General features: G+C 32.7%; 1 protein-coding gene across 6 annotated transcripts in view; it reads left to right on the top strand.

The window, feature by feature from the left end:
* Window positions 1–22,880: 22,880 nt before the first annotated feature.
* Window positions 22,881–25,610, top strand: part of LOC118203257 (enoyl-CoA hydratase domain-containing protein 3, mitochondrial) — a 54,152-nt gene continuing 51,422 nt past the window's right edge. For 3 of the 6 annotated variants that reach the window (XM_085816151.1, XM_085816150.1, XM_085816149.1), the window contains exons 1-2: window positions 22,881–23,003; window positions 23,982–24,088. In XM_085816151.1, coding sequence (XP_085672277.1) covers window positions 22,896–23,003; window positions 23,982–24,088 — 215 coding nt within the window. In that variant the 5' untranslated portion in view covers window positions 22,881–22,895. Of the gene's footprint in view, window positions 23,004–23,197; window positions 23,309–23,418; window positions 23,575–23,981; window positions 24,089–25,610 lie in introns of those variants that run through there. The other 3 variants (XM_035375527.2, XM_035375524.2, XM_035375528.2) reach the window with 3 other exon arrangements.

Raw genomic sequence — 25,610 nt, 5'->3', positions numbered from 1 at the left:
GATATACAGTGTCTCACAAAAGTGATGGGACACTTGTGCTTTACAAAAGGAAACTGTAATAAAATAAATTTAAAAAAGATGTAAAAATTTTTCGTGCGTGTGTTTCATACTTAAATTTTGTAACAATTATTACATAACATACATTTTCTCAAAATAATAAATATTAATTTAATAAAAATAAAATTGTTTTTAAGGGAGCAAAAAATGGCTCACATAAGTGATGGGACACCATTAGATACTACTACGTACTACAATAAAAATATTTTTGGGGGTTTTTATTTTTACTCAAAAGCAATTGGCAATAATTTATAAAATCGTCTGCAGTATTTCTCTCCAGTTTGTTTCGGAAAATTTGTGTTTTCTAGCTCTGTGCAAGCATGAATACTAAACGAAAAGAAACTTTTCCTGAAGTTCGGAAATTAGTTATTAATTTGCATATTGAACGTGGAAAATCTATAAGAAAAACTGCTGAAACAGTTAACTTGAGTCATTCAACAGTTTTCAAGATCATTAAACGATATAAAAAGAATCATATGATTCAGGATAAAAGAAGACCTGGCCGATTCATTCAACAGTTTTCAAGATCATTAAACGATATAAAAAGAATCATATGATTCAGGATAAAAGAAGACCTGGCCGATCATCAAAGCTATCCAATGGAATAAAGCGAATTATCGTTCGAAATATTAAAAAAAAAAAAAAAATTCAAGAATGAGTGCTCCTAAAGTTGCTGCTGATTTACAAGCATTATATGGAGTAATTGTTAATCCTGATACTATTAGAAGAGTAATTCGATCTGCTGGATATCACGGTAGAGCAGTCGGGAAAAAATTCTTCGTAAGTGAAGAATAGAAACCTCAGACTGGCTTTCGCAAAATCCAACATAAATAAGAATTCTGATTACTGGAATGAAGTTATATTTGCTGATGAGAGTAAATTTAATATATTTGGTTCTGACGGTAGAATCTTGGTGTGGAGAAAACCCAGGAAAGAATTTCATAAACAGAACTTGGTGCCAACAGTAAAACATGGTGGAGGAGGAGTTATGGTATGGGGGTGTATGTCGTCCGCTGGAGTTGGTAATCTTGTTTTTATTGAGAGTATAATGGATCGGTACAAGTATATTGACATTTTAAATCAAAATTTGAAATCTTCAGCACGAAAATTGAACCTTCATAACGATTTTAAATTCTACCAGGACAATGACCCCAAGCACATTGCTTTGAACGTTAGACTCTGGCTGCTGTATAACTATCCTGAAATAATAAAAACACCACCACAATCTCCAGACTTAAATCCATAGAGAATATTTGGCAAGAATTGGAATCAAGAATTCGCAAACACACCATTTCTTCAAAACAACAATTAAAATCGGTGCTTCAAGAAGAATGGAGTAAAATCACTCCAGAAATCACAAAAAAAATTAGTCGAATTCATTCCAAGAAGATTAAATCATGTTTTAAAAGTAAAAGGAAATCAAAAAAATGTTAAAACCTTTTAAAAAGTAAAATTTTTGGATAAATATTTGATGGAAAAGTAAGTGTCCCATCACTTAATGTGAGCCATATTTTGCTCCGTTCTAAACAATTATATTTTTATTAAATTAATATTTTAATATTTTGAGAAAATGTATGTTATGTAATAATTGTTACTAAATTTAAGTATGAAACACACCCACAAAAAAATTTTACATGTTATCTTAATTTATTTTACTACAGTTTCCTTTTGTAAAGCCCAAGTGTCCCATCACTTTTGTGAGACACTGTAGCTTTATAAAATATCAATAAATAATTAATTATGAATTTTATTAACACACTTTTGTAAGCAATGGGATCTTGATAAAGCTAGTCAATTGACCGTGCATTTTCGCTATCGAACTTTTAATAGTCATTGATCCCTTTTAAAATTTCATTAACTCCAGAGAGCCAATACAGATCCCGTTAGGAAGCTTCGATATAAAACAATAGTAAATAATTTAATAATTATATAAGAAGTATATATGCTAGTAAACTTGCATATTAATCGTGTAACGAAAACATGACTAGGGATGCAGAATATTTATGAAAATAAAAGTACATTTTGTGCCGAGATTATGCACCGGAAAATCGCATGCTACCAAATCGATGAAACGAAAACAAGACGTGAATTTCTGGAATTCTACAAGAACCTGTTAATCTTTAGTATTCTATTTGCCTTTATAACGTGTTTGCATTGTATTTAACGTATTACAAAATTTACAATTACTAAAATTTTAAAAGCAGTATAGCAGTATACGTTTAGAATTCCCGATGCAGCATTATGTGTCGCAATACATTTTTCTATTTTTTTCAGTCTCTTTTCAGATCATTATATCAATGTTTAGTTTTCTTACAAAGATGGCTTTACAAAACGTTTGTCTTTTATTATTAACGTTTGTCTGCTTACTCCATTTATTAAATATCACGTTCTTGGCACTTATGCCATATAAAATTCGATTCAACAGCAAAATCACAAAATATTTAAAAACAACATGTTTTTAGAAAATCCAATAGGCAGCCTCGCTTACTGAAGTTAAAAATGGGTACTATTCCGTTTTGAGGGCCGTAAAAAATGGCAGCGAAAATGTATGCGCAAAAGCGCCAAATCTAGCAAACGCGCCCATTCAACAGCGCGTCAAATCTAGCGTACACGCTGATTTCAGATTGCGTAAGTTTATATAGTTCTATATTTCTTAAGACGCCATTGAAATACTAGTTTAATTTTTAAATCCTTTTTTTTTTTTTTTTTTTTAATTTTAAATCCCTTTTTAATATCCTATGGATTTAACAATTTGGGAATTGTCCATGACGAAAAGTCGGCAATAGAATTTTAGGTAAAGTGCAGAATCCCCCATTGTTTGACGCGTTTTTAAGAATTGCACATACTCGGTATCCTTGTGCACATCGACCTATTTTAACTTTAAAAAAAATCCCAGAATTGCACAAAAATGGCACTGCGCACACCCTTGGCTTTATCTATGTAATTTTATTCACTTAAAAATCCACCTATTTTCATTTAAAAAGTAAAAGAAAATTGGCAAAAATTCAATTGTTTTTACCCTTGTAAAAAGCGGCAAACAAATACGTGAGCGATTCTGCACTTTACCGAGAATATTTTCAAAGAAAAGGCATCATTCATTATAGAAAATTACGTTTAAACAACCAACGAGATGAAATTATGCTTTAGCGATAAGTCGGTAGCGAAATAGCGATGCAGGCATCCATTCAGTTATGTTTGGCAATTTTTATATAAATTATAATAATGATCTGAAATAGTTATTTACTCTTATGCTTCCATTCAGTCATGTTTAGTATTTTTCATATAAATTATAATAATAAAAAAGTATTATATGAAATTAACCTTTCATCTAAATTAAAACATCAATCTTAGATAGTTATTTACTATTATACTTCCTTTCTTTCCGCAATTATTAGGGTTGCCGTAATTATGTTTGGCAGCATTGGCATCAACAATAGTTTGGCGATTTTTTACGGCCCTCGAAACCGAATAGTACCTAAAAATGTTTTATTCTGTACGGTGTTGCCGTTATTTGCTCTGAAGTCGTTGAGTTTGTTAATCAAAATTTCATTAATGTTTTACAAAATAGGAAATAGACAATAAAACAAATTCCAAATTCGAGCTTCCTGCTTCCCATATTCGGGTGGAGGACTACGCTATTCAAAATTTAATGTCCCTAGGCACCGTTGTTTTTTCACAGTGAGAGAAACACACATACATTCATACAGATTCTTCATTACTTAATTTTTTTAAATATAACACAAAGCGATAATATTTGGTGGCAACAATTTGAAAAGTGAAACGGACATTTAGAATGAACCAACGCAAAATGCCGTTTCGAGACTAATAGCACTTTTGGGCTAACAAAATCGAAATTTAATTATAAACTTCATGAATCAAAGTTAAATACAAATACCATACATTTTTTATTATTCTGTCGTCCCTTACACTAAACAGTGATACCTAAATGCTCATGTACAAATCGTCTCATGCTTTGATTTCACATGGATCGTAGTATATCCTCTGATCATATAGTGATTCAGATTTCTAAATCAATGATTTAACAGTAATAAATTTTTAATAATAATTTTTAATAAGCATATCTTAAGAATTCCCGGGAGAGTGTTAAAAATGTTGCCATAGATTTCATTTCATATTCAGCATATTCTTGATATCTACTATTCAGCATTTTATTTAAAAAGTGATTCGATACAAACGTGAATCAAGCACATTAAAGGATGGAAATGAAAATATTTGTTTGCTTCATAACGAGAGCTCGTCTTCATAAAGAGTTTATTCTCGTTACACTTAGCATAATTCCAAGAACTTACGTAGTTTTTATAAATGTAATATATTGTTCACATTCACATACCTATTTTAAATAGCAAATCTGAGGAGTTTTGGATTGTTTCGTAATATATTTTCTATGAAAGTTTGCTGAGAGATTGAAGTAAAGTATCACTTCCGATTTATTAGTTTTAGCAAAAATCTATAGCGTTGTTCCTATTGATAAAAAAAAAAAAAAAAAAAAAATTTAAATACTAAGCTTGAAACGTTTTGGATAATGTTTTAATATACGTTTTTAAGTAAAGTATTACTCCGTTGTCCATTAAAGACTGGTATGGATTTCCTGTTCCCTTGTTGTATAACTTCCGGTTGTCCAATTTTAACCAGAATCTATTAACTCTTTATCAAAATACAGTATGCTTAAATACATAAAACAGAAAGTTTTGGAAGTTAGAGTTTTGTGCCTATTCACTGAAAACTCACTATTTAATTTTTGGGCTCAAATTATTATCTCTCTTACATATGTATATATGTCAGCGGGAGGCAAAAATAAAGATTACTTCCCCCTCTTTTTAGCGGAGCCGTCAAGTTCATGCGCGTTTCTTGGACTCAAAGTCCCTTTTAGCGTAAACAGGCTTTTATAGATTTCAAGTAAAGTATCACTTTCGTTTGTCCATTTGGTGCTACTTTGGTAGACGGTTGCACGGATTTTTGGCGATTTACTTTGGCGCAATTGTTGGCGCTGTTTTTACAAACGTCAGCCATCTTGAAAAACGCTGTTTTTACTCATAGTAAAGTATTCGAAACTTAAAAAAAAAAATAAATAAATATCGTTAAAAGTAATCGATTAATTTTTTGTTGAAAATGTTTTTTTTAAGATGGCAGGCAAGTGTAAATAAATACATTTACTATGAGTATAAAATACTAAAGTAAGGTTATTATTACTTTCATATAGCAAAGAAGAGAATAAAAATACCGCTATAAAAACATTTGGCCAACGTTTAATTAGATTAAAATATTACTGAAATTGAATATCGAATTAAAAGCCATCATACCAGCATTTAAAAGAATTAGAATATTATTAAATTCAAATACTTTAAAATACGTTATATAGAATATAATTAAGATTAAAACATATGGACAATAATTATCTCAGCAATTACTGAAAATAGTGTATTATTTTTTAACAAAAATTGAAGTATACAATTATAAAATAAAAGAAAAATATGTACTTACATTTTTTTGAATATTTAACCTGTTGTTTATTGATAAGTACCACAAAAAAATCAGAATCATAATTTAGATAACATCTTTGAAGGAATTCGAAGATATGAATTAAATTTTAAAACGGCGCGGAAATGCACAAATTGTCAGTAACCAATCAGGGAGCTGATTACAGCTCGTTAATGCACAAATATTCTATAACCAATCAGAGAGCTTATTACATCACGGCTAGAATTAAAATTATTTAAAAATTCATACATAATAAAATCATTTTTTTAAATGCAAAATTAAATTGTATTTTAATATTTAACAGCCATAAATAATGTTTAAAACATTAGATTAAATTTATGCAAATTAAAACGAATGAGATACATTCCGCAAGAGAAGAAGAGGAAGAATGACCTTGCTTGTTTGCATTAGCTGTACATAAGTCACGTGATCTCTGAGGTCATCTGCATTGTTTGTTTACAAAAGGTATACATAAGTCACGTGATCTATGACGTCAGCGGAATGTATCTCATTACTTTTAAAGTAAGGTGACGTCATTGATTACATCATCCACAACATAAAATTTCATAAAATATGATAAACAATAAAATTTTTATTTCAAATAAAGTTGCAAAATTAAATTGATTTTTAATATTTAAAAGCCATAAATAATATTTTAAACACGGAATTTATGCACAATAAAACGCATTATTTTTTAAATAAAATGACAACAAAGTATCGGTTACCATAAATAACTTATCCAGCAATGGGTTTACCATAAGTTGTATTACTCGCCAAAGGAAAATCGCCAAGAAATTGCCAAAATCCGTGCAACCGTCTACCAAAGTAGCACCGTCCATTTTTAATCAAAATCTAGTCAATTCTTTATATGAAGGCAAAAAGCTTAGATAAGGGAAAAGGAAATTTTAAGAGGTTTCATAATAAAGGTTCATAAACGAAGCATGCCTCTTCCGTATACCACATGCCTTAAGTCTTATGCATACGCTGCATGACGGCCATGATAAGTCGTACCGTTACATTGTTGACATTTTCTTGGCTTCACTTTCGTGACGTCATACTTACTCCATCTAATTAATCACTTGGTTACCATAGACAAAAACATCATCACACACATATATGTAGACGGATAGCCATCAGTCTAAAAAGAGTAAAAACCTGTTGTGGGGATTCTAATTCATGCTTATTCACTGAAAAATCACTATCGAAATTTTGGATAGAGAACAGTATGGTTGGCGGACGATAAAAAATGTTTTTAGGAACTGCATCTATTGCTTTTAAATTGCTCAGCTTTTAATTAATAACAGACAGATTAAATTTGAAAGATAAATGTCTTATAATTTGCCGAATGGCAACAGACTCAAATGAAAAGTAAAAAAAAAAAAAAAAAAATTTAAGACGGGCAACATTTATAGCAAATCAACTCTACATCGTGTTTAGAAAAAATAATAGCCCCTTTGAGTTAAAAAAAAAAAAAAAAACATTGTTAATCAGCGTTATTTGCATGATGCTTCTTTGCATATGAAAATCTGTTAGAATTCGGGTATCATATTTCCATGAAAATATCCGTTTTAACTGCCCTCGAATCCATTTGGAGGAAGTTTCTGCGTGAGACCTGCACGTGCGGACAGATTAAACGATTAGTTATTCCAAAAGGGATTGTAAAATTAAATGAATTCAGAAGAGATTTTTTTTTCCCGAGACATCTGTATGTACGTAGGCACGTACGTATCGATGTATCTCGCATAACTCAAAAATGATTAGACGTAGAATATTAAAATTTTGTACATGGGGCTACTATAACAGCTAGTTGTGCACCTCCGTTTTTGTTTGTAATCGAGCAGACCAAACATACACTGGTGGCCAAAATTGTGGACAATTTTGGAAATTTTTATGTTTTTGAACTTTGTATGCTTATAGAAAATGTTACGTTTCGCAAAATGCAAACTTGTATATATCATTTTAAAGAGTTTTCATTACTGAATTCGATACAAAACACAAAATTCAATTATTTGCAATACAAAAAAAAAAGTTATATGTACTTTAATATAAATAAAAAACACATTTATGAAGTGGTTTGTAATGTCTAGCTTTCCTGGCCAATCACTGTTCTTGTTCTGAGAACCAATCAAATGTTAATAACTGCCAGTAGAAGCTGACATCATGTTTACACTTGAAACAATTCATTATTTTGCTTTGTTCTGTAGAAGGAGGACCTGTTTCTTATACACTGCAATTACAAGTAGGAATTTTTGTAAAAAATTTTAATATTTAGTCAAGAAGCAATGACGTCAAATAGAAGAGTAGATTGGACACCTAGAAAGAGATGTAATATTATTGTGTTACGAGAAAGTGGTCTTTCCTATGCTGAAATTGCAAGACAGGTGGGTGGTTCAGTGACTACAACTGGAGTCCGAAAGTTTTGTTTACGATATCAGGAGACAAATTCAATAAAAAACAAATAAAGGAAAAGGCCGAAAAAGGTGCACCACATCTATTGATGACAGAAGAATAAAAAGACTATGTCTCCAAGATAGAAAAATGTCATCAACGGCCATCAGAAGTCATCTGAATGATGCTGGTGTTTCTGTCAGTTCAAGAACAATCAGGAGATTAACAGATGTTGCACTGAGAGGTAGAATTCCACGAAAAAAGCCTTATCTTAATTTTCAGCAACGAAGTAAAAGACTACAGTGGGCAAAGGAACACATTAATTGGACAGATGATCAGTGGTCACAAGTTATATGGAGTGATGAAACTAAGATATCGTTATTCGGTAGTGATGGGCGAAAATATGTAAGACGTAGAATAGGAGAAGTGCTACATCCTGACTGCATTCAAGCAACTGTGAAGAACTCAGTTATGATTATGATTTGGTCATGCATGTCAGCAGATGGTATGGGTCGCCTTCATGTCATCGATGGGACACTGAATGCCGGAAAATACATTGACACTATTCTAAAACTAAAACTTCTATCTTCCATCAGAGATCTCTTTCCCAACAATGCTTCGTTTATTTTTCAGCAGGATTCTGCTCCTTGCCACACGGCCAAAATATCTAAACAGTGGTTTCGTACAAAGAGCATTAAATTGTTGTCGTGGCCAGGAAACAGTCCTGACCTCAATCCTATCGAAAATTTGTGGCACCGTTTGAAAACTCTTGTCCGAACGAGGCGCCCATCAAATAAAAGGGAACTAATTAAGGCTATAATTGTTTCCTGGCATCATGTAATAACGAAAGAAGAGCTTAAAACTCTTGTCAGCTCAATGAAACGTCGATGTAAAGTTGTAATCAAAAATAAAGGGTACCCTACTAAGTACTGATAACTCACTGCAATCATCTGTTTCTAATGTATATCGATAACTATTATCGTTTAACTTTTTTTGTATTGCAAATAATTGAATTTTGTGTTTTGTATTCAATTCAGTAATAAATTCTCTTTAAAATGATATATACAAGTTTGCATTTTGTGAAACGTAACGTTTTCTATAAGCATACAAAGTTCAAAAACATAAAAATTTCCAAAAGTATCCACAATTTTGGCCACCACTGTATATATATATACACCTTGTGCACGGCTCGGTGAGCCCGGTTTTTTATTCTTATATGTTGGTAAATTGTGTACTTTTTGATTTAAAGGGACGGTGGACTTTAAAATAGCTAAAAATCAACCAAAATATATTTTTTTTTGTTACTCTCATAATATTCCATATACAAAACTGCATCGTATGCAAAAACCGAGTTCAAATATTCTAATTTTTAAAGAAGTTACAAGCATTTCAAATGTGTAAACAACGTAAACTTTGCCCTTTAAATTTTGGAGAAAATGTATGTCAACTCTTTTTTATTAATGTAATAATTTATATATTTGCCCAAAAGAAGTGTTTATTAATTCAGTTCTCACTTCTCAGCAAAGCAAAATAAATAAAAACTCAAAACATCATTATTAGTAATTGAAAATGCAAAAAAATCCTAAAACCATATGAAGTTAAAAAGCCAAAACAAGCAGTTCGGGCAACAAGCAGGAAGACGATATTTTCCGTTCACAAAATTAAAAGTTGAACTTTTGATTTGGGCAAAAGATGGTGCACCAACTGACATAATTTCCTACTAAGAGTTTCAAATGTAAACAAATAGCCACCATGTTAGGCCTAGCCGCCACTTACACCTTTAAATTGTTGCTAATTCTGCAACTATTGCGTACAGATTAATTGATAATTATTCAAGTCATAAAACCCTTAACCGTAACATAAGGACAATATAAGTCAATCCCTTTTAAAGGGAGAGTGGACTTTAAAAATTAGTTTTTTAAGTTTTTGTGTTTTCAGCAAGAAATTTTATACATATACTTATTATAACATCAGTTTATAAAAGATATCATCAAAATTTATCGAAGTTAGAGGTAGAAACAATTCATGCATTATATCCAATGAAACCTTTAAAATTTACTCGCATCATATGTTTTACCTTCATTTGTTACATTTACATTATCTTTTAATGCTTTACAATATTTTTTACTATTTCTGTCTTCTTCCAAGCAGGTAAACTACTCCTTTTGCTTTGGTTCAAACGACGCTGATCACGCTTTTTTGCAACGAGTAGGGAAAATGATTTTGTTTTCTTCTGTTCTACACGTATACCATTCACACAACCAAAGTTAAATTCATTAATAATTGTCAATACTGACATTTCCAGCAACTTGTTTTACTTCCTTGTACGAAGTAAAAAGGAAGTATTGTAATCGCGAAAAGTTTCAGGCAGCATATTTCAACAAAAATATCCATTTTGACCACTATCGAATGCAATTTAACGATGTTTTTGCGTGATATCTGTACGTAAGGACAGAATAAAATACTCTTTTCCTTCCAAAAAGTTATAAAACTGCTTTAAAATTAATTCTGAAGAGAATTTTTCGTGGCGTCTGTACGAACAGATGTACGTACGTGCGTACGTACGTATCTCGCATAACTCAAAAACAAGCAGCCTCAGAACGTTGCAATTTTGTATATAGGACTGCTAAACATGTAGATGTGCACCTCGTATTTTGGTTGCAATCGGCCGCACCAAACGTATATAAATATATTTATATATATATCCACTCTCCCGGCTCAGTGATCTCAGTTTCTTTACTCTTATATGTTTGCAAATTGTACATTTTTTGCTTTAAAAATTGTTGAATTATGTTGTTTTTATCTTCCGGTTAAGGATTTTATGCCTTTAGTAAATCTGTGTGCAATATTTTTAGAATTATCAGCAATTTTAAAGTTGTTTAATTGCCGCTAAGCCTGTTTTTAATGGCGGCCATTGATGTTTACATTTGAAGCAGGAGACTAGTGGATTTGTTGCCAATCTAGAGAAACGTAGCTTCGCAACAACAAAGATAACGCATTCATTTATTATTGCCAATTAAATCATGCTTAATTCTTTCTGGAATTTGTTCAAGGAAATAAGTGTTTGAGATTTACTTCGTAATTTTTAATATAGATATTTTGAGTTTTTATGTATTTTTGCCTTCTCGCGAAGTGAGAACTGAATTAATTAAATGAGAAATACTCAATCGTCTGTGAAAAACTGTTTCTTTTTTGTTTTGTTTGCTTAATTTTTTTATACATTATTCTAGCTTTATTATAGTATTTGAATAGAAAATGTGGCAAAGATTAGATAATTCTATTCTTTAAATGATATAAATTTTGTGCATTATGAGTTATAATATGAACGAAATATATACGTTAAATGTTATATAATTATTGGATTATATAACAGTTAACTTAGTTTCTGTTACATAATTATTATATAAGTTAACTGTTATATAATTATTAATAATGTTAAGTGAATCTAGCGCCACAGTGTCGCTATGGTAAACAAATACTAGAGTGAGTTTTAAATAATGCCTTTATTCTGTTGTGGTTTATGCTCTGTCGGCGAAGTAGATTTAATTCAATCCAATAAGTTTAAATGAAATGCAAGAAAAAATGCGTGTAATATAATATTCCAATTTAATATTCCAATGCAAGGAAGTCATGTGCTGTAAACATCAGATTTTGAGAACTTAATATTCAAAAGAAGTGACTATCTTGCTAGTGCGTACTAAAGATGGACGAACCCGCTCTTTTACGGGATAAGATCAGAACTCAATTAAATCAATTTCTTTTTTATGACTCACTACTGCCTAACAATGACCTTGATGAAAAAGTTCGAGAACGAAGAGTGAATTATGAAAGGTTAGCGAGGATGGAGCAAGGAGCAGAAAGAATCGAACAAGCAGTAGGATCGGAAGAATCAATCAAACGCTGTCTGAATTGATTTCTTTCGACTGCAGTTCTGATATTCCCTAAAACCTTTTCCTACATAGAACTAACAATAAAATCCTAGAATAAAATTTTAAAAAATCAAAAAAAAATCAAAAAGCTGGGAAATGTTAAAAATTAAATTCACATTTGTCGTGGGAGGATAAACATTCTTTTCTGCCAAAATGAGAATCTAACTTTTCTGGTATGCTTTCACCATAGTTCTTCGTGGGTCAGTTCTGGAACTGATACTGCTTTTTTTCCGTGAAAACGGGTTCAATCTCTTAGTAAAGGGACTCAGTTCGTGAACGAATAATACGTCTCTAGTGCATGCATACTAGACCCTTCATAAATGTTTCAACACGTTTATATCAATATTTATACTGGTTCCGAGGACAATTCTGATGAAGGTGACTTAACTATAAAGAAAGTAGATTATGACAGCGAATTTATTTCTCAAAGGTCCTTCCGAAATGTGTGAGGAGCTTATAACTAGAAGTAAAATCTTAACCGAAAAAAATTGCAGAGCCAATGACTGACCACAAGCGAGTTACATCAAAGAATTTAACGATTCACGTGCCAAGCGAAAAGCACATGAAGAAGTCCGGGAACATGTAAAAGGTATTTGCAAAGGAAATCGATCTACGATTATCCCGAGACAAGTTGCAGTGAAAAAATGCAGAGAGGATGCGGCGGTTAGAACACGGAATCATCAGTACTGGCCACAAGACAGAAATAAAATCTTAACCGAAAAAAATCGCAGAAGCCAATGACAGACCACAAGCGAGTTACATCAAAGAATTTAACGATTCACGTGCCAAGCGAAAAGCACATGAAGAAGTCCGGGAACATGTAAAAGGTATTTGCAAAGGAAATCGATCTACGATTATCCCGAGACAAGTTGCAGTGAAAAAATGCAGAGAGGATGCGGCGGTTAGAACACGGAATCATCAGTACTGGCCACAAGACAGAAATAAAATCTTAACCGAAAAAAATCGCAGAAGCCAATGACAGACCACAAGCGAGTTACATCAAAGAATTTAACGATTCACGTGCCAAGCGAAAAGCACATGAAGAAGTCCGGGAACATGTAAAAGGTATTTGCAAAGGAAATCGATCTACGATTATCCCGAGACAAGTTGCAGTGAAAAAATGCAGAGAGGATGCGGCGGTTAGAACACGGAATCATCAGTACTGGCCACAAGACAGAAATAAAATCTTAACCGAAAAAAATCGCAGAAGCCAATGACAGACCACAAGCGAGTTACATCAAAGAATTTAACGATTCACGTGCCAAGCGAAAAGCACATGAAGAAGTCCGGGAACATGTAAAAGGTATTTGCAAAGGAAATCGATCTACGATTATCCCGAGACAAGTTGCAGTGAAAAAATGCAGAGAGGATGCGGCGGTTAGAACACGGAATCATCAGTACTGGCCACAAGACAGAAATAAAATCTTAACCGAAAAAAATCGCAGAAGCCAATGACTGACCACAAGCGAGTTACATCAAAGAATTTAACGATTCACGTGCCAAGCGAAAAGCACATGAAGAAGTCCGGGAACATGTAAAAGGTATTTGCAAAGGAAATCGATCTACGATTATCCCGAGACAAGTTGCAGTGAAAAAATGCAGAGAGGATGCGGCGGTTAGAACACGGAATCATCAGTACTGGCCACAAGACAGAAATAAAATCTTAACCGAAAAAAATCGCAGAAGCCAATGACAGACCACAAGCGAGTTACATCAAAGAATTTAACGATTCACGTGCCAAGCGAAAAGCACATGAAGAAGTCCGGGAACATGTAAAAGGTATTTGCAAAGGAAATCGATCTACGATTATCCCGAGACAAGTTGCAGTGAAAAAATGCAGAGAGGATGCGGCGGTTAGAACACGGAATCATCAGTACTGGCCACAAGACAGAAATAAAATCTTAACCGAAAAAAATCGCAGAAGCCAATGACAGACCACAAGCGAGTTACATCAAAGAATTTAACGATTCACGTGCCAAGCGAAAAGCACATGAAGAAGTCCGGGAACATGTAAAAGGTATTTGCAAAGGAAATCGATCTACGATTATCCCGAGACAAGTTGCAGTGAAAAAATGCAGAGAGGATGCGGCGGTTAGAACACGGAATCATCAGTACTGGCCACAAGACAGAAATAAAATCTTAACCGAAAAAAATCGCAGAAGCCAATGACAGACCACAAGCGAGTTACATCAAAGAATTTAACGATTCACGTGCCAAGCGAAAAGCACATGAAGAAGTCCGGGAACATGTAAAAGGTATTTGCAAAGGAAATCGATCTACGATTATCCCGAGACAAGTTGCAGTGAAAAAATATAGAGAAGATGCCGCGGTTAGAACACGGAAGCATCAGTACTGGCCACACGACAAATCTGAAGAAAAAGCTTATTATCAATGACAAAAACACACAAGAATGGCCAAAACTGAAAAACACTGCAAAATGAAAGTTACTCAAACGTGAGCAACCGAAATTAAGAAAGCAAATTAATTCGAAGCACTTAGCAGTCAGGAGGAATTGATGGACAGCTATTCTGAGTAGAATTTATGAGTCAAACAGAAGAAGTTACCGTCAACAATCTTTCCAGAAGAAGTTGACTGGAAACTTTGAGAAAATATTTCATAAAATTTTGTGAAGAAAGAAAAAGACTTTGGCCCTCAAATTAAAATTCATGTGTTCCCCTGCACTAGAGTAAAAGTTCCATTCGTTCTACGAGATTTGATTCTTTTCTTATGCGCTTCATTTTTTAGGAATGACTTAGACAATTTTAAATTCTTATATTCGTAATCAGGTTGTAGGGTTTATATTTATTTTAACTAGCATTTATTTTAAGTTTAAACTATCTTTCCTGTCAAGCCTTACTTTCCCCTGGAATTGCCAATGCCAGAGTATGTAAATTTTAGTAGAACGCGCAAGGATTCAAATTATCAGCGGAAGTATTCTGAGTTAAATAGAAAGGAAACGAGTTCGAAGGTGTGCTTTCTTGCTTCACGAGTGTGGAGGTGGCTAGTTAGAAATTGAAGAACCACGCGTTTCGGCCTGTGTGCTTGCCTCGGCAAATTGTTAATCTTTCAACGTAATATTCAGAGTTTGCTGAATTATCAGCGGTATTTTAGAACGCGGTGAGGTTAGTTACGTTTAGAGAGCCTCGCAGTTAGTCACTTGTTATTATCTCTTTGTAGTTTCTTATTTTTATTTTACCGCCGGGTCGGGGTAGTTTGTGAGCGTCAAGAGCACGCATTTGTAACTTCGAAAGTTGAATAAAAGGGATTTAAACCCTTCTCAAGACTTTGGTCTTTTTCCAGCTCTCAGCAGTCACCACTTTGTTGCGTGCAGGTTGGAAGCGCGCAACTTTACAAGGTGTAGTAACAATATCTTTAGCAAGGGAAGTCGACTCTTCGTTTCCTTCAGTTTCTACATGTGCTTTCATCCAACTGAGCAAACTTTAAATTTGGCTATTATATTGATTTTAAGAAAAAAGTCGAGGAAAGTTGCAGAGGTGTTTTCAGAGTTATGTTGTTGTCTAGTTGTCTTAAGAACCCATTTTTTGGGGGCTTTTTTCCAGAAACAAAACCTTTTAAAAATGAGTATTGGCTGTGGTTTCAGTTGGTTTGATACCGATTTTCTAGTTATCGTTGAGCTTTATAATTTCCTTTGAATTTTTGACTGTCCTTTCTTTCGGAATGGTCGTGGAAATATCGATCTTGTGCCCAGGGTAGCATCGGGGAGCTCCCTGGTCCTTTCAAAATATCCCTTTTTTTTTTTTGGTGGTTAAAGGGTTTTGTGGACATAATTTATTAATTGACTGCTTGACCTGTTTTACAATTACAACACTTCAGGTTTTTAATCCATTTTACCACACATGTACCGTTTCTGTGGCCGCCGGCACACTTAACCCGCATCTTAACGATGAGAGGATGAAATGCTGACAGTTCTGACACTTAGCTACATTGTAAAGATCCTAAGTTTTACTAACGTTTATTTTATTTTAAAACTGTACTATCACTTCTTATTTTCTACTTCCGACCAGAATTAAATGCTTTAACTTGTTTATGCAAATTGTCTTGCTAACGCCCAAGTACTTAAGTTGTGGCCTTTTTGCCAAGCGAGAGAGAGAGAGAAGGAGTTTTAGGAAGCAAGCCGCTTGCCACTGTAGTTTTAGGAGTTTTCACTCGGTTGCTGGTTGCCTTTAAGGCCAGACGTTTAGCCCTCTTGATAATTGCAAGCGTATTGTAGTTTAAGCAGCTCGGCGTACTACATACGTACCTTTTTTAAGTAAAGGTCAGTCTTAGTGCTAGGCATTTGTATACTAATTCAAAGTTAGCTTTTAGTTAGAGTTTTAGTTAGTAGTTTTTATATACTTACGTTCAGACCACAAGTGGTGGGTCTATGTATTCCGAAGTTCGGAAGATCCTGTAAAAGATTGAAAATAAAGGGTTTCGTATACCCTTCCTGCTTGTGTTGTCTACTTCACACCTTCTTGAACATAGCTTGAGTAAGCTCCCTGTTCCTATTAAGGATCATTTATGTTTCCAAAGCAAATCAAGAGAAACACAAGTCCTGACAACATCACCCTTTAATTTATAACTATTCAGCGAAACATGAAAGCTTAATAATTCACTGGTTTTATCAATTTTCTGAGTCCCAGGCAGTTTAACTAACTGCACCTGGAACAGAGATATTACAACACTTGTACAAAATTTAATCACGGGGCCCACTTTTGTAACATTACATTCTTCAGCTTTTAATTTGTTTTTGAGCTCCTCCACACAGGAGCAACAATTTGTAACAAATAATTTTTTTTCTCTGAAATATTCGCTCGAAGAAGATAATAAATTTTTCATTGAAATCTGAAAAGCTTTAAACTGAAACTTTTAAAAGAAAAGTCTAACTGTTATCTAAATAATAGACGATAAATAAAAACGCTTAAGCCCTTTATCATCATACGCAAAGTGCATTTATAAATTACATCAAACCTCGATGAAACGAAAATAAAAAAGTAAACAAAACAAGTCTTTGTCAAATACAGTGGCTCCCATTTGTTTTCGGACACTTTTGTTTTCCAGCTTTATTTACAAATATCAGTTGTTAAATATTAGTGAAATGACTTTATTTTTCCTTCACATCAACTATCGGTCATTGTTTTTTAAACCGGCTTCTTTACGAAAAGAATTGTTTTATTACATTTTTGGTAAAAACAAATTAATTTAGTCAACAATTTCTGAAAATAACTTCACATAAGCATTCGAATACTTTGAGAAATATATTTATTTTAAAAGAAAACAGGGCTAGAGAGGGGCATTCAGTATTTCGTTAGATATCTTAATGCTAAAATTACACTTTTCACATGCTTTGATGTGGATCCAATTAATTTTTTCGGGTAAGAAAGTTTCATTTTATTCCATTTCTCCGTAAGAACTGCTTTCGAAGAAATCACCTTTCTTTATTATTTTCTCCAACTCATTCCATACAAATTTGATAGTTTTGAAATCCAAAGAATAGGTGGGAGTTTTGATTACTTTAAAACAGTAACCCTAAGTAAATAACCCTAAGTTAAACACTTAGAGCACTACGTTTAGGATCCTTGTCCTGACAGAACTTGAATGTATATTGCATTCCAAGTTGAAGCTTTTATGTTTTCATTGGGAATATTTATATATTTATAGTGATCCATATTATTTTCTAACAAAATTGAATATCCCATGTCAAATACAGCGAAACATTTTCTCTCCAACCTCGTGCGTAACAGTAGATAATAAGTTTTATTGGATTCCATTCTTCATTCGGATTTCGCCGAACAAAAATTCGTCCATCGTACTCAACTATATTAAATTTTGACTCATGTATAAATATAGCCTTTTCAAATATGATAAATATTTACTTACTGTGGGTTTTCCGAAAGCCAGGCCTTTTTTTTTTTTTTTTTTTTTTTTTTTTTTTTTTTTTTTTTTTTCATGTTGAAAAAGAATGTAGTTCTTCCTGACCACCCATTTTATCCATTTGCTCTAATGGCTATTCCAACAGCTTCAGAATTAACATTTTTCTTAAAACTGTTCTCCTATATCCCCTGAAAGTTTTACAGCACTAATGTTTGTGTTTTGTCTGATTTTGCGTAGAACAAATCTCCGATTCTTTCATGTTATTCGAACGTGTTCCATTTTGAACAATTCCAAGAATTTCTATCGCTTGAATAGCATTAAAAATAGTTAAACGTTTTACAATAAGGACTTTTGGATATTTTGACTACTTTTATCACTTTTAAAATGATTTAAACTGAAAAAAACTTTTAATTTCTAATAGAACGTGTCGTTAATTTATGGCGTCTTACCATGTTCATTTCTTGGATCTTGGATCATATCTTTACTGCTGGCTTTAGCTACTAGGAGCTCTTACCAGCATATTATCATTATACCATAGGCCATATAGTTAAAAATTTAAGAGGTGTATTTAAAAATACACCGCGCCCGAAGCGAGATCAGTAAATAAGAGAACTCATAAAATAAGTTTTGCTAAATTGCACATCATGGCATATCATGGGTGATTATATCAATGGCGGCGAGAGGCGAAATGAAAGTCTAAGCTTCTGGGTGAGTCTAGAAGAGCAGAAACACGTGATCAGCGTCCGGCATTAAGATGGGTCGAGGAGTCAGCGTTCGAAAAATGAAGTTTTTTGTAGTTTTTGGAAATAAATAAAGTTCGAACATAGTAAAAGCAACATCTGTCTTTGAATTTAAGAGTCCTGTGTCTTTTAAAACACTTGAAAATCATCTAAATTTGCGATATAATCATTAAATGAATAGGAAAATGTAAAAGGCAAAAATGAGGTCATGTGGCCCACTAGGGCTAATGAGTGAGAGTAAGAACGAAGAATTCATCGATGAAAAATAAAATCCTAACTTTGCAAAGTTCATCTTTCTTGAATAGTAACTGAAGAGTAAAATAAAAATTTTGTACAATATATACACTACCACCACTTAGAATTGTGGTGGATCGTTCGAGGTCTTTTCACTGCGTGCTCAATAGTAGAGCCATAGTCTGTAAGCGATTTAATAGCTTTATAGGGAGAATTTCTCATATCTTCAAAGAAGTTGCGTGCAGAAATTAGGATTTGGTCGTGAATTGGGTTGATATCCAGGTCTTTGTGAATTTGAGAATTTCGCACGAACCAGGGTGCGTTCACTATGCTACGTAAGATTTTGTTTTGAAGAACATTTAATTTTTGTCTGTCTATTTTTCGGGCAGTAGCCCAGGCTGGAACTGCATAGAGGATTATTGGGCGAATAAGTGAGATGTAGATATTTTTCTTGGTACGGAGGTTTAAATTAACGAGTAGAGAGCAATGAAATGAGCGTTCACTATGCTACGTAAGATTTTGTTTTGAAGAACATTTAATTTTTGTCTGTCTATTTTTCGGGCAGTAGCCCAGGCTGGAACTCATAGAGGATTATTGGGCGAATAAGTGAGATGTAGATATTTTTCTTGGTACGGAGGTTTAAATTAATGAGTAGAGAGCAATGAAATGAGCGTTCACTATGCTACGTAAGATTTTGTTTTGAAGAACATTTAATTTTTGTCTGTCTATTTTTCGGGCAGTAGCCCAGGCTGGAACTGCATAGAGGATTATTGGGCGAATAAGTGAGATGTAGATATTTTTCTTGGTACGGAGGTTTAAATTAACGAGTAGAGAGCAATGAAATGAGCGTTCACTATGCTACGTAAGATTTTGTTTTGAAGAACATTTAATTTTTGTCTGTCTATTTTTCGGGCAGTAGCCCAGGCTGGAACTCATAGAGGATTATTGGGCGAATAAGTGAGATGTAGATATTTTTCTTGGTACGGAGGTTTAAATTAATGAGTAGAGAGCAATGAAATGAGCGTTCACTATGCTACGTAAGATTTTGTTTTGAAGAACATTTAATTTTTGTCTGTCTATTTTTCGGGCAGTAGCCCAGGCTGGAACTGCATAGAGGATTATTGGGCGAATAAGTGAGATGTAGATATTTTTCTTGGTACGGAGGTTTAAATTAATGAGTAGAGAGCAATGAAATGAGCGTTCACTATGCTACGTAAGATTTTGTTTTGAAGAACATTTAATTTTTGTCTGTCTATTTTTCGGGCAGTAGCCCAGGCTGGAACTGCATAGAGGATTATTGGGCGAATAAGTGAGATGTAGATATTTTTCTTGGTACGGAAGTTCCAATTAATGAGTAGAGAGCAATGAAAGCAGCGTTAGCCTTATTTTTAACATATTGAATATGATCTTTGAAATTTAAGGTTTTGTCAAAAAATTAAGACACCTAAGTATTTATAGGAGTTGGCAACAGGAATATCTTGGTTATTGAGTCGGATATTTATATTCACCGAGATATTTTTTCTGTATCTGCGGAAGAGAATTACGCAGCATTTATCAGTATTTAGTTTGATTTTCCAGTCTTGACAAAATTTGTTAATAATGTTGACTTGGAGCTGAAGTTTCTCTAAAGCATTATTTGGACTTCGTGAACTGGTGTGGATGACTGTGCCGTCGGCATATTTGAGTATATTAGAATGAAAACGTAGAGGCATATCATTTATGAATATTGTAAAAAGCTTCGATCTTAAAACACTGCCCTGAGCTACTCCACTGTAAATCACTTTTTTTGAAGAGATTGCTTCACCACAGCGCACTTGAAAAGTACGATGTTTAAAATAAGAATGCATAAGCTTGATAAAACTGTTTGGTAAAAGGAAGTTAGATAGCTTATGAAGTAAGCCACCACACTCGATCGAAAGCTTTTTCGAAATAGAGGGAGCATGCCGCTACTCCGTTTTTTTTTTTTTTTTTTTTTATTTTTTTTTTATTTATTTTTTTTTTTTTTGTAAATTCTTGGGCAATAAATTCAACTAAATTTAGTATTTGATGTGTGGTACTGTGGCCTTTGCGGAATCCAAATTGATGCTTGTCTATTAGATTAAGGCGTTCTAGATGATTGGTGAGCCGAGCCCTAGGTACTCGCTCGAAGACTTTTCCAAGCGCTAGCAGAAGACTGATGGGTCTGTAATTTTTGCTAGCTTTGGATCTCTTCCTAGTTTCGGGATGGTAACAATGATCGAGTGTTTCCACTGCGATGGAAAGTAGCTGAGTCTAATACAAGCATTAAAAATATTTGTAATTAAGACTATGCATCTTCTAGGTAAAGCTTGCAAGGCTTCATTAGAAATCATGTCATATCCATTAAGCTTTGCGCTTCTTTAATTTTTTAATAATTTTCTGGACTTCGTTTGGAGATGCAGGCGTAAAATATTAATGCTGGGACTGTTGAGGATGCTATTGACAGAGTAATTAATATCTTTTTCGTGATCAGAATTATTATTTTCATGTTGTTTAAAAATATTTTCTAATTCTTTTGTATGAATTTCAGCATGGAGTCTTCGGAGTGGTGAAATTTGCCCATGTGATACAGAGGGTGAATTTGATTGTGTTAAACATTTCTGAGTGATTTAGGTACTTTCCAAACAGAATTTGGGTAAAGATCCATGTTTTCTAGGAAATTATCCCATGAATTTGATCGATGGTGGCGATGTCTTCTTTTATTTTGCTGTTCAAATAATGAATATGACGTTTTTCAGTAGGATATGCCATCTTTTTCTAAGTCTCTTTCTTTCTTGTATAAGGGATTTAATTTATTCTGGGATGCCATAGGGATTTTTATTCTTGATTGTATAGATAGCAGTATTGATAGCGTTTTGAATTTTGGAGTTTAATCTGGTGATTTCCAGCTCAATATCGCAGTCATAACGAAATGTGGCTCTGCTACTTACAGAATTTAACTGTTCGGTAACCATAAACCAATTAACTTTTGTATGAACTTTAGGGAGAAGGGGATAAAATCCATAGAAGTTGAAGACTATAGGGAGATGGTCAGACGAAAGTTCTGGGAGAACATCAAGATTAGGAATCTTAGGAAGGATTTTCATCAAAACTATATCTAAAATATCTCCGAATCCGTTGTGCGTTGGGTGATTGGGAGCAATGAGATTGATGTTACTATTGTGGATGAAGTTGTTTAAATTTTCTCCATTTCTGTTTGTGACTCTACAGTTCCAAGAGGAATGTTTAGCATTTAAATCACCTGCTATTAAGGTGGGGTAGTTATTTTCAGTAAGTAGTTTCAGATTATTGAGATCAAGAGTGCTTGAGGGGGGTTGTAGATGGAGATAAAAAAAATTTTCTCTAAAACCACTATAGATAAGTACTGCAGCATTTTCTATAGTACAAGTAGAGTTTAAATCATATTTGGCTGTTTTGATATGGTTTTTAATGGGAATTACATTTCCTCCTCCTCTATTATGTCTGTCTTTTCTGTAGATGCGGTAGCCTTGTATTTTAAATTTGTCGCAAGAGCGGAGATGAGTTTCATTTACTAGCATAACATCAATGTTAAGTCTAGTAAGAAAATTTGAAATTTCTACTTGTTGGTATCTGATGCCGTTTACATTATAGTAACAAATCTTTAAGAAGCTATTTGTAGCTGAGATAAAATTTATTTGACTATGAGTTTGATTAAAATTCGAATTTATAGATTTTATATTATTCGAATATTTCTTAAATCTATAAAAAACAATTTATAGATTTGAGAAATATTCGAAGGCCGCCATACCGAACTCTAGTTTGTCAAATATTGTTTTTGCTGTTTTACATTTCTGGAAGAATTCTTTAACTTGAGTGAATTGGATTTTTATCCAGTTAAAAAGCCAAGTGGGTTTGAGTTTGTGTCTTCTGTTTTATTATTGTTTTAATTTTCCTTTGAAGTATTCCATGAATTTTTCGGTTTGTTCTCAGGGAATGAAGAAAATCTTTTTTTTTTTTTTTTTTTTTTTTTGCCATATTCATATGAGATATGAAACCGCTTAATATATTCTGCTATGGTCACGTGACTTATGTATACATTTTGTAAACAAACAATACAGATGACCTCAGAGATCACGTGACTTATGTACAGCTAATGCAAACAAGCAAGGTCATTCTTCCTCTTCTTCTCTTGCGAATGTATTCCATTCTTATGACGTATTTTCATTTAAAACCAAAACTTTATGGCAAGAAATATCATTTTCCAAAACATCTCAGCAAATCTTTCTATTGCCCGAATTATAATGTGAGCTATAGGTTAATACTTTTTGAAAAAATATCCTTTTATCTTTCCGAATATTTTAATGATATTTGTTTTGCAACAAGTAAGGAGTAGTAAAAAATAATAAAAATATATTAGAAAAGAGCAAAGTCTGCGTACAAAATTTATGCATAGTAAATTTCAAAACTGTTCGGGAAAAAAATGTGTATCACTGCAGAAATATTGTTCGTTCGTTTGTAAAAGTCTTACTAGTTTTAAATTCTAGAGATTCTTAACAAGTCTATAATTAATATATAATCGTAAGAAGCTGATGCATGTTTGCTAAAATAGTAAGTTTTCTCAAGTAGATTTTCTTTGATAATATTAGTTTTTAACTTTTTTTTCTTTGACCAGATTTTGGAATTTTTTGTAACTTTCTTTTTTCATGAAACTTGAATCCCAGACATTTCAACTCTAATTTGTTTATGTTTTCAAATGCACATGTGCGGTGGAACATTCGGTGATGAAATATACGCGATAAGTTTCTAAATACTTCTACGTATACTATATTTATTACAGCAGATCCGTGTAAATGGCTTTTAGTCGCAATGCTAAGGCAATGATTATTTATTTAAAATGAAAGTGAAAAACAAATAATGATTACATTAAACATTAATAACTTGCCCGTTTTTGCCGTTGACATCAATTGAAAAAGTTTCATTTTACGAGGCCAATAGCAACAGAAGAAAATGAATTTGAATTTATAAATGTTTAAGCTTATGTGCAGTTTTTACATCTGTTAATAACTGTACCTTGTTAAAATATACCTAGGGATTGTTTACTTACTTATATATCTTCGCTTTTTTTGTATTTCAAATACACAATATTTATTTGCTTATTGTTACATTCTAGTTTCAGTCTAATATTATTTTCCTGATTATACGTTTATGTGTGTATAATTTTTCTTATTGAGATTATTCGGATTTCAGATAAATTGAAACATTTAATATATTTCTTTTTTAGGTATTATGTAGAGGAATATATAGAGCTTACTGTAGTCAAGCTGACTTAACGTTAGTAAAGGAGAAAAATGGTGTTAAAAGAATTACATTGAATAATCCACGGAAAAGGTTTGCTTCCTGTGATTTATTTATGTATTATAATACTCTATGAAAAGGATGATGATTTATTTATGTATTATATATACTATGATTTATTTATGTATTATAATACCCTATGAAATTCAGCCAACATTCTTAAGATTAATGCTGTATCTAAGTGACGTGTATACACATTTTGAAGTCACTAGAAAGAATTTTGCTTTATTTTTACTTTTAAATAACACCGTATATTCCAATCTAGCCTAAAAAGTATGGCATTATTTTTGCCCCGTTTTCATTTGTACTACACAAACCAAATATCCACTAACCTTATTTAGAAATTTCTTCCTCTTCAGTCTGTGTCACACAAAATTCCTTAACAGTATCCAAAAACTTCCTAAACTTATTTAAACTCGAATCTGTATATCGGTGTCGCCACATAAATTCAAAGAGTAACAAATATCCTCCATAGTACCGGACTGTCCGGAAAATGGCTACTAATTAAACCTTCATTTACACGCCAGCCAATTATTGCTTTTTTACCCTTTCATTCCAAATCGTACAGAAACTTCAAATTAATCGGCCAATCTACCATCTAAACAGCAAAACAAGCAATGTATTTCCTAACCAACACACACTGCAAACCCTTACAAAACATCCCATAATTCAAAATCATGGCAACCGTTTAAGTTATAATAGGGTTTCCATAACATTTAGCTACTCAGGTTACTATACATAAAACAACAATTTTGTGATAAATGAAACAACAACTTTGCAATAATACAAGGGGTACCCTTCAGTCTACTCTAACCAAAATTTCATTGCAGTTAGCAATATCTGGAAATTCAAATTGAAAAAGATATCGCATTTCAGCTATTCAACAACTGGGACATCAATAGACGTTATAATTTTAAGGAATTGATTGTTAAGATCATACAAAATAAAATTAGTGAACAAATTTTAAAGCTGATGTAAAGCATTTGAAATTAATAGAAGGAGAATTTTCCCTACCCAGTGAGATTCTCCAACATTGGTTCACAGAAGATGCAGCACATTTGCAAAAATTTTTAAAAATTTCCTTGGCCAGAAACAGTTTTCAGTGAAAGAATGTTTAGATTATTAAATAAATTTCCATTCAGCTCAAAATCTTACTGATTATTTCGTATGATGTGACACTCTTAGCAAAATTTGCTAAAGAACTTCAAATTTGCTCAGTGAAATAAAATCAGAGTTAATCTTGAGGATAGTTACTTATAAATTTAAGGAATTTTAAAATAACTTTTAAAAGATTAAATAATATTTTGCTGTAGTCTTAATACTTTGTGATTGCAAAAGAATATTTCTTATTCATTGTAATCATGAAATAAATTTAACGATAAAGAATGCATACAATACGATGTATTATAAGTTTATTTGAAATGTTTTTAATTTTGCTGTTTTATTGTTAACCACGTATGAATATTGAGATATATTACTCAGTATTACTTTACCATTTATTCTTTTATTCTGTTTATTTTCTGGAGATAATCATTTCTACTAATACAATTTTATA

Source organism: Stegodyphus dumicola, chromosome 4, assembly GCF_044657685.1.
Source record: "Stegodyphus dumicola isolate Sdum_Otavi_A_Nest chromosome 4, ASM4465768v1".
NCBI lineage: Eukaryota > Metazoa > Arthropoda > Arachnida > Araneae > Eresidae > Stegodyphus > Stegodyphus dumicola.
Note: the sequence above shows the minus strand (reverse complement) of the source record. Positions and strands in the feature narration are given on the sequence as shown.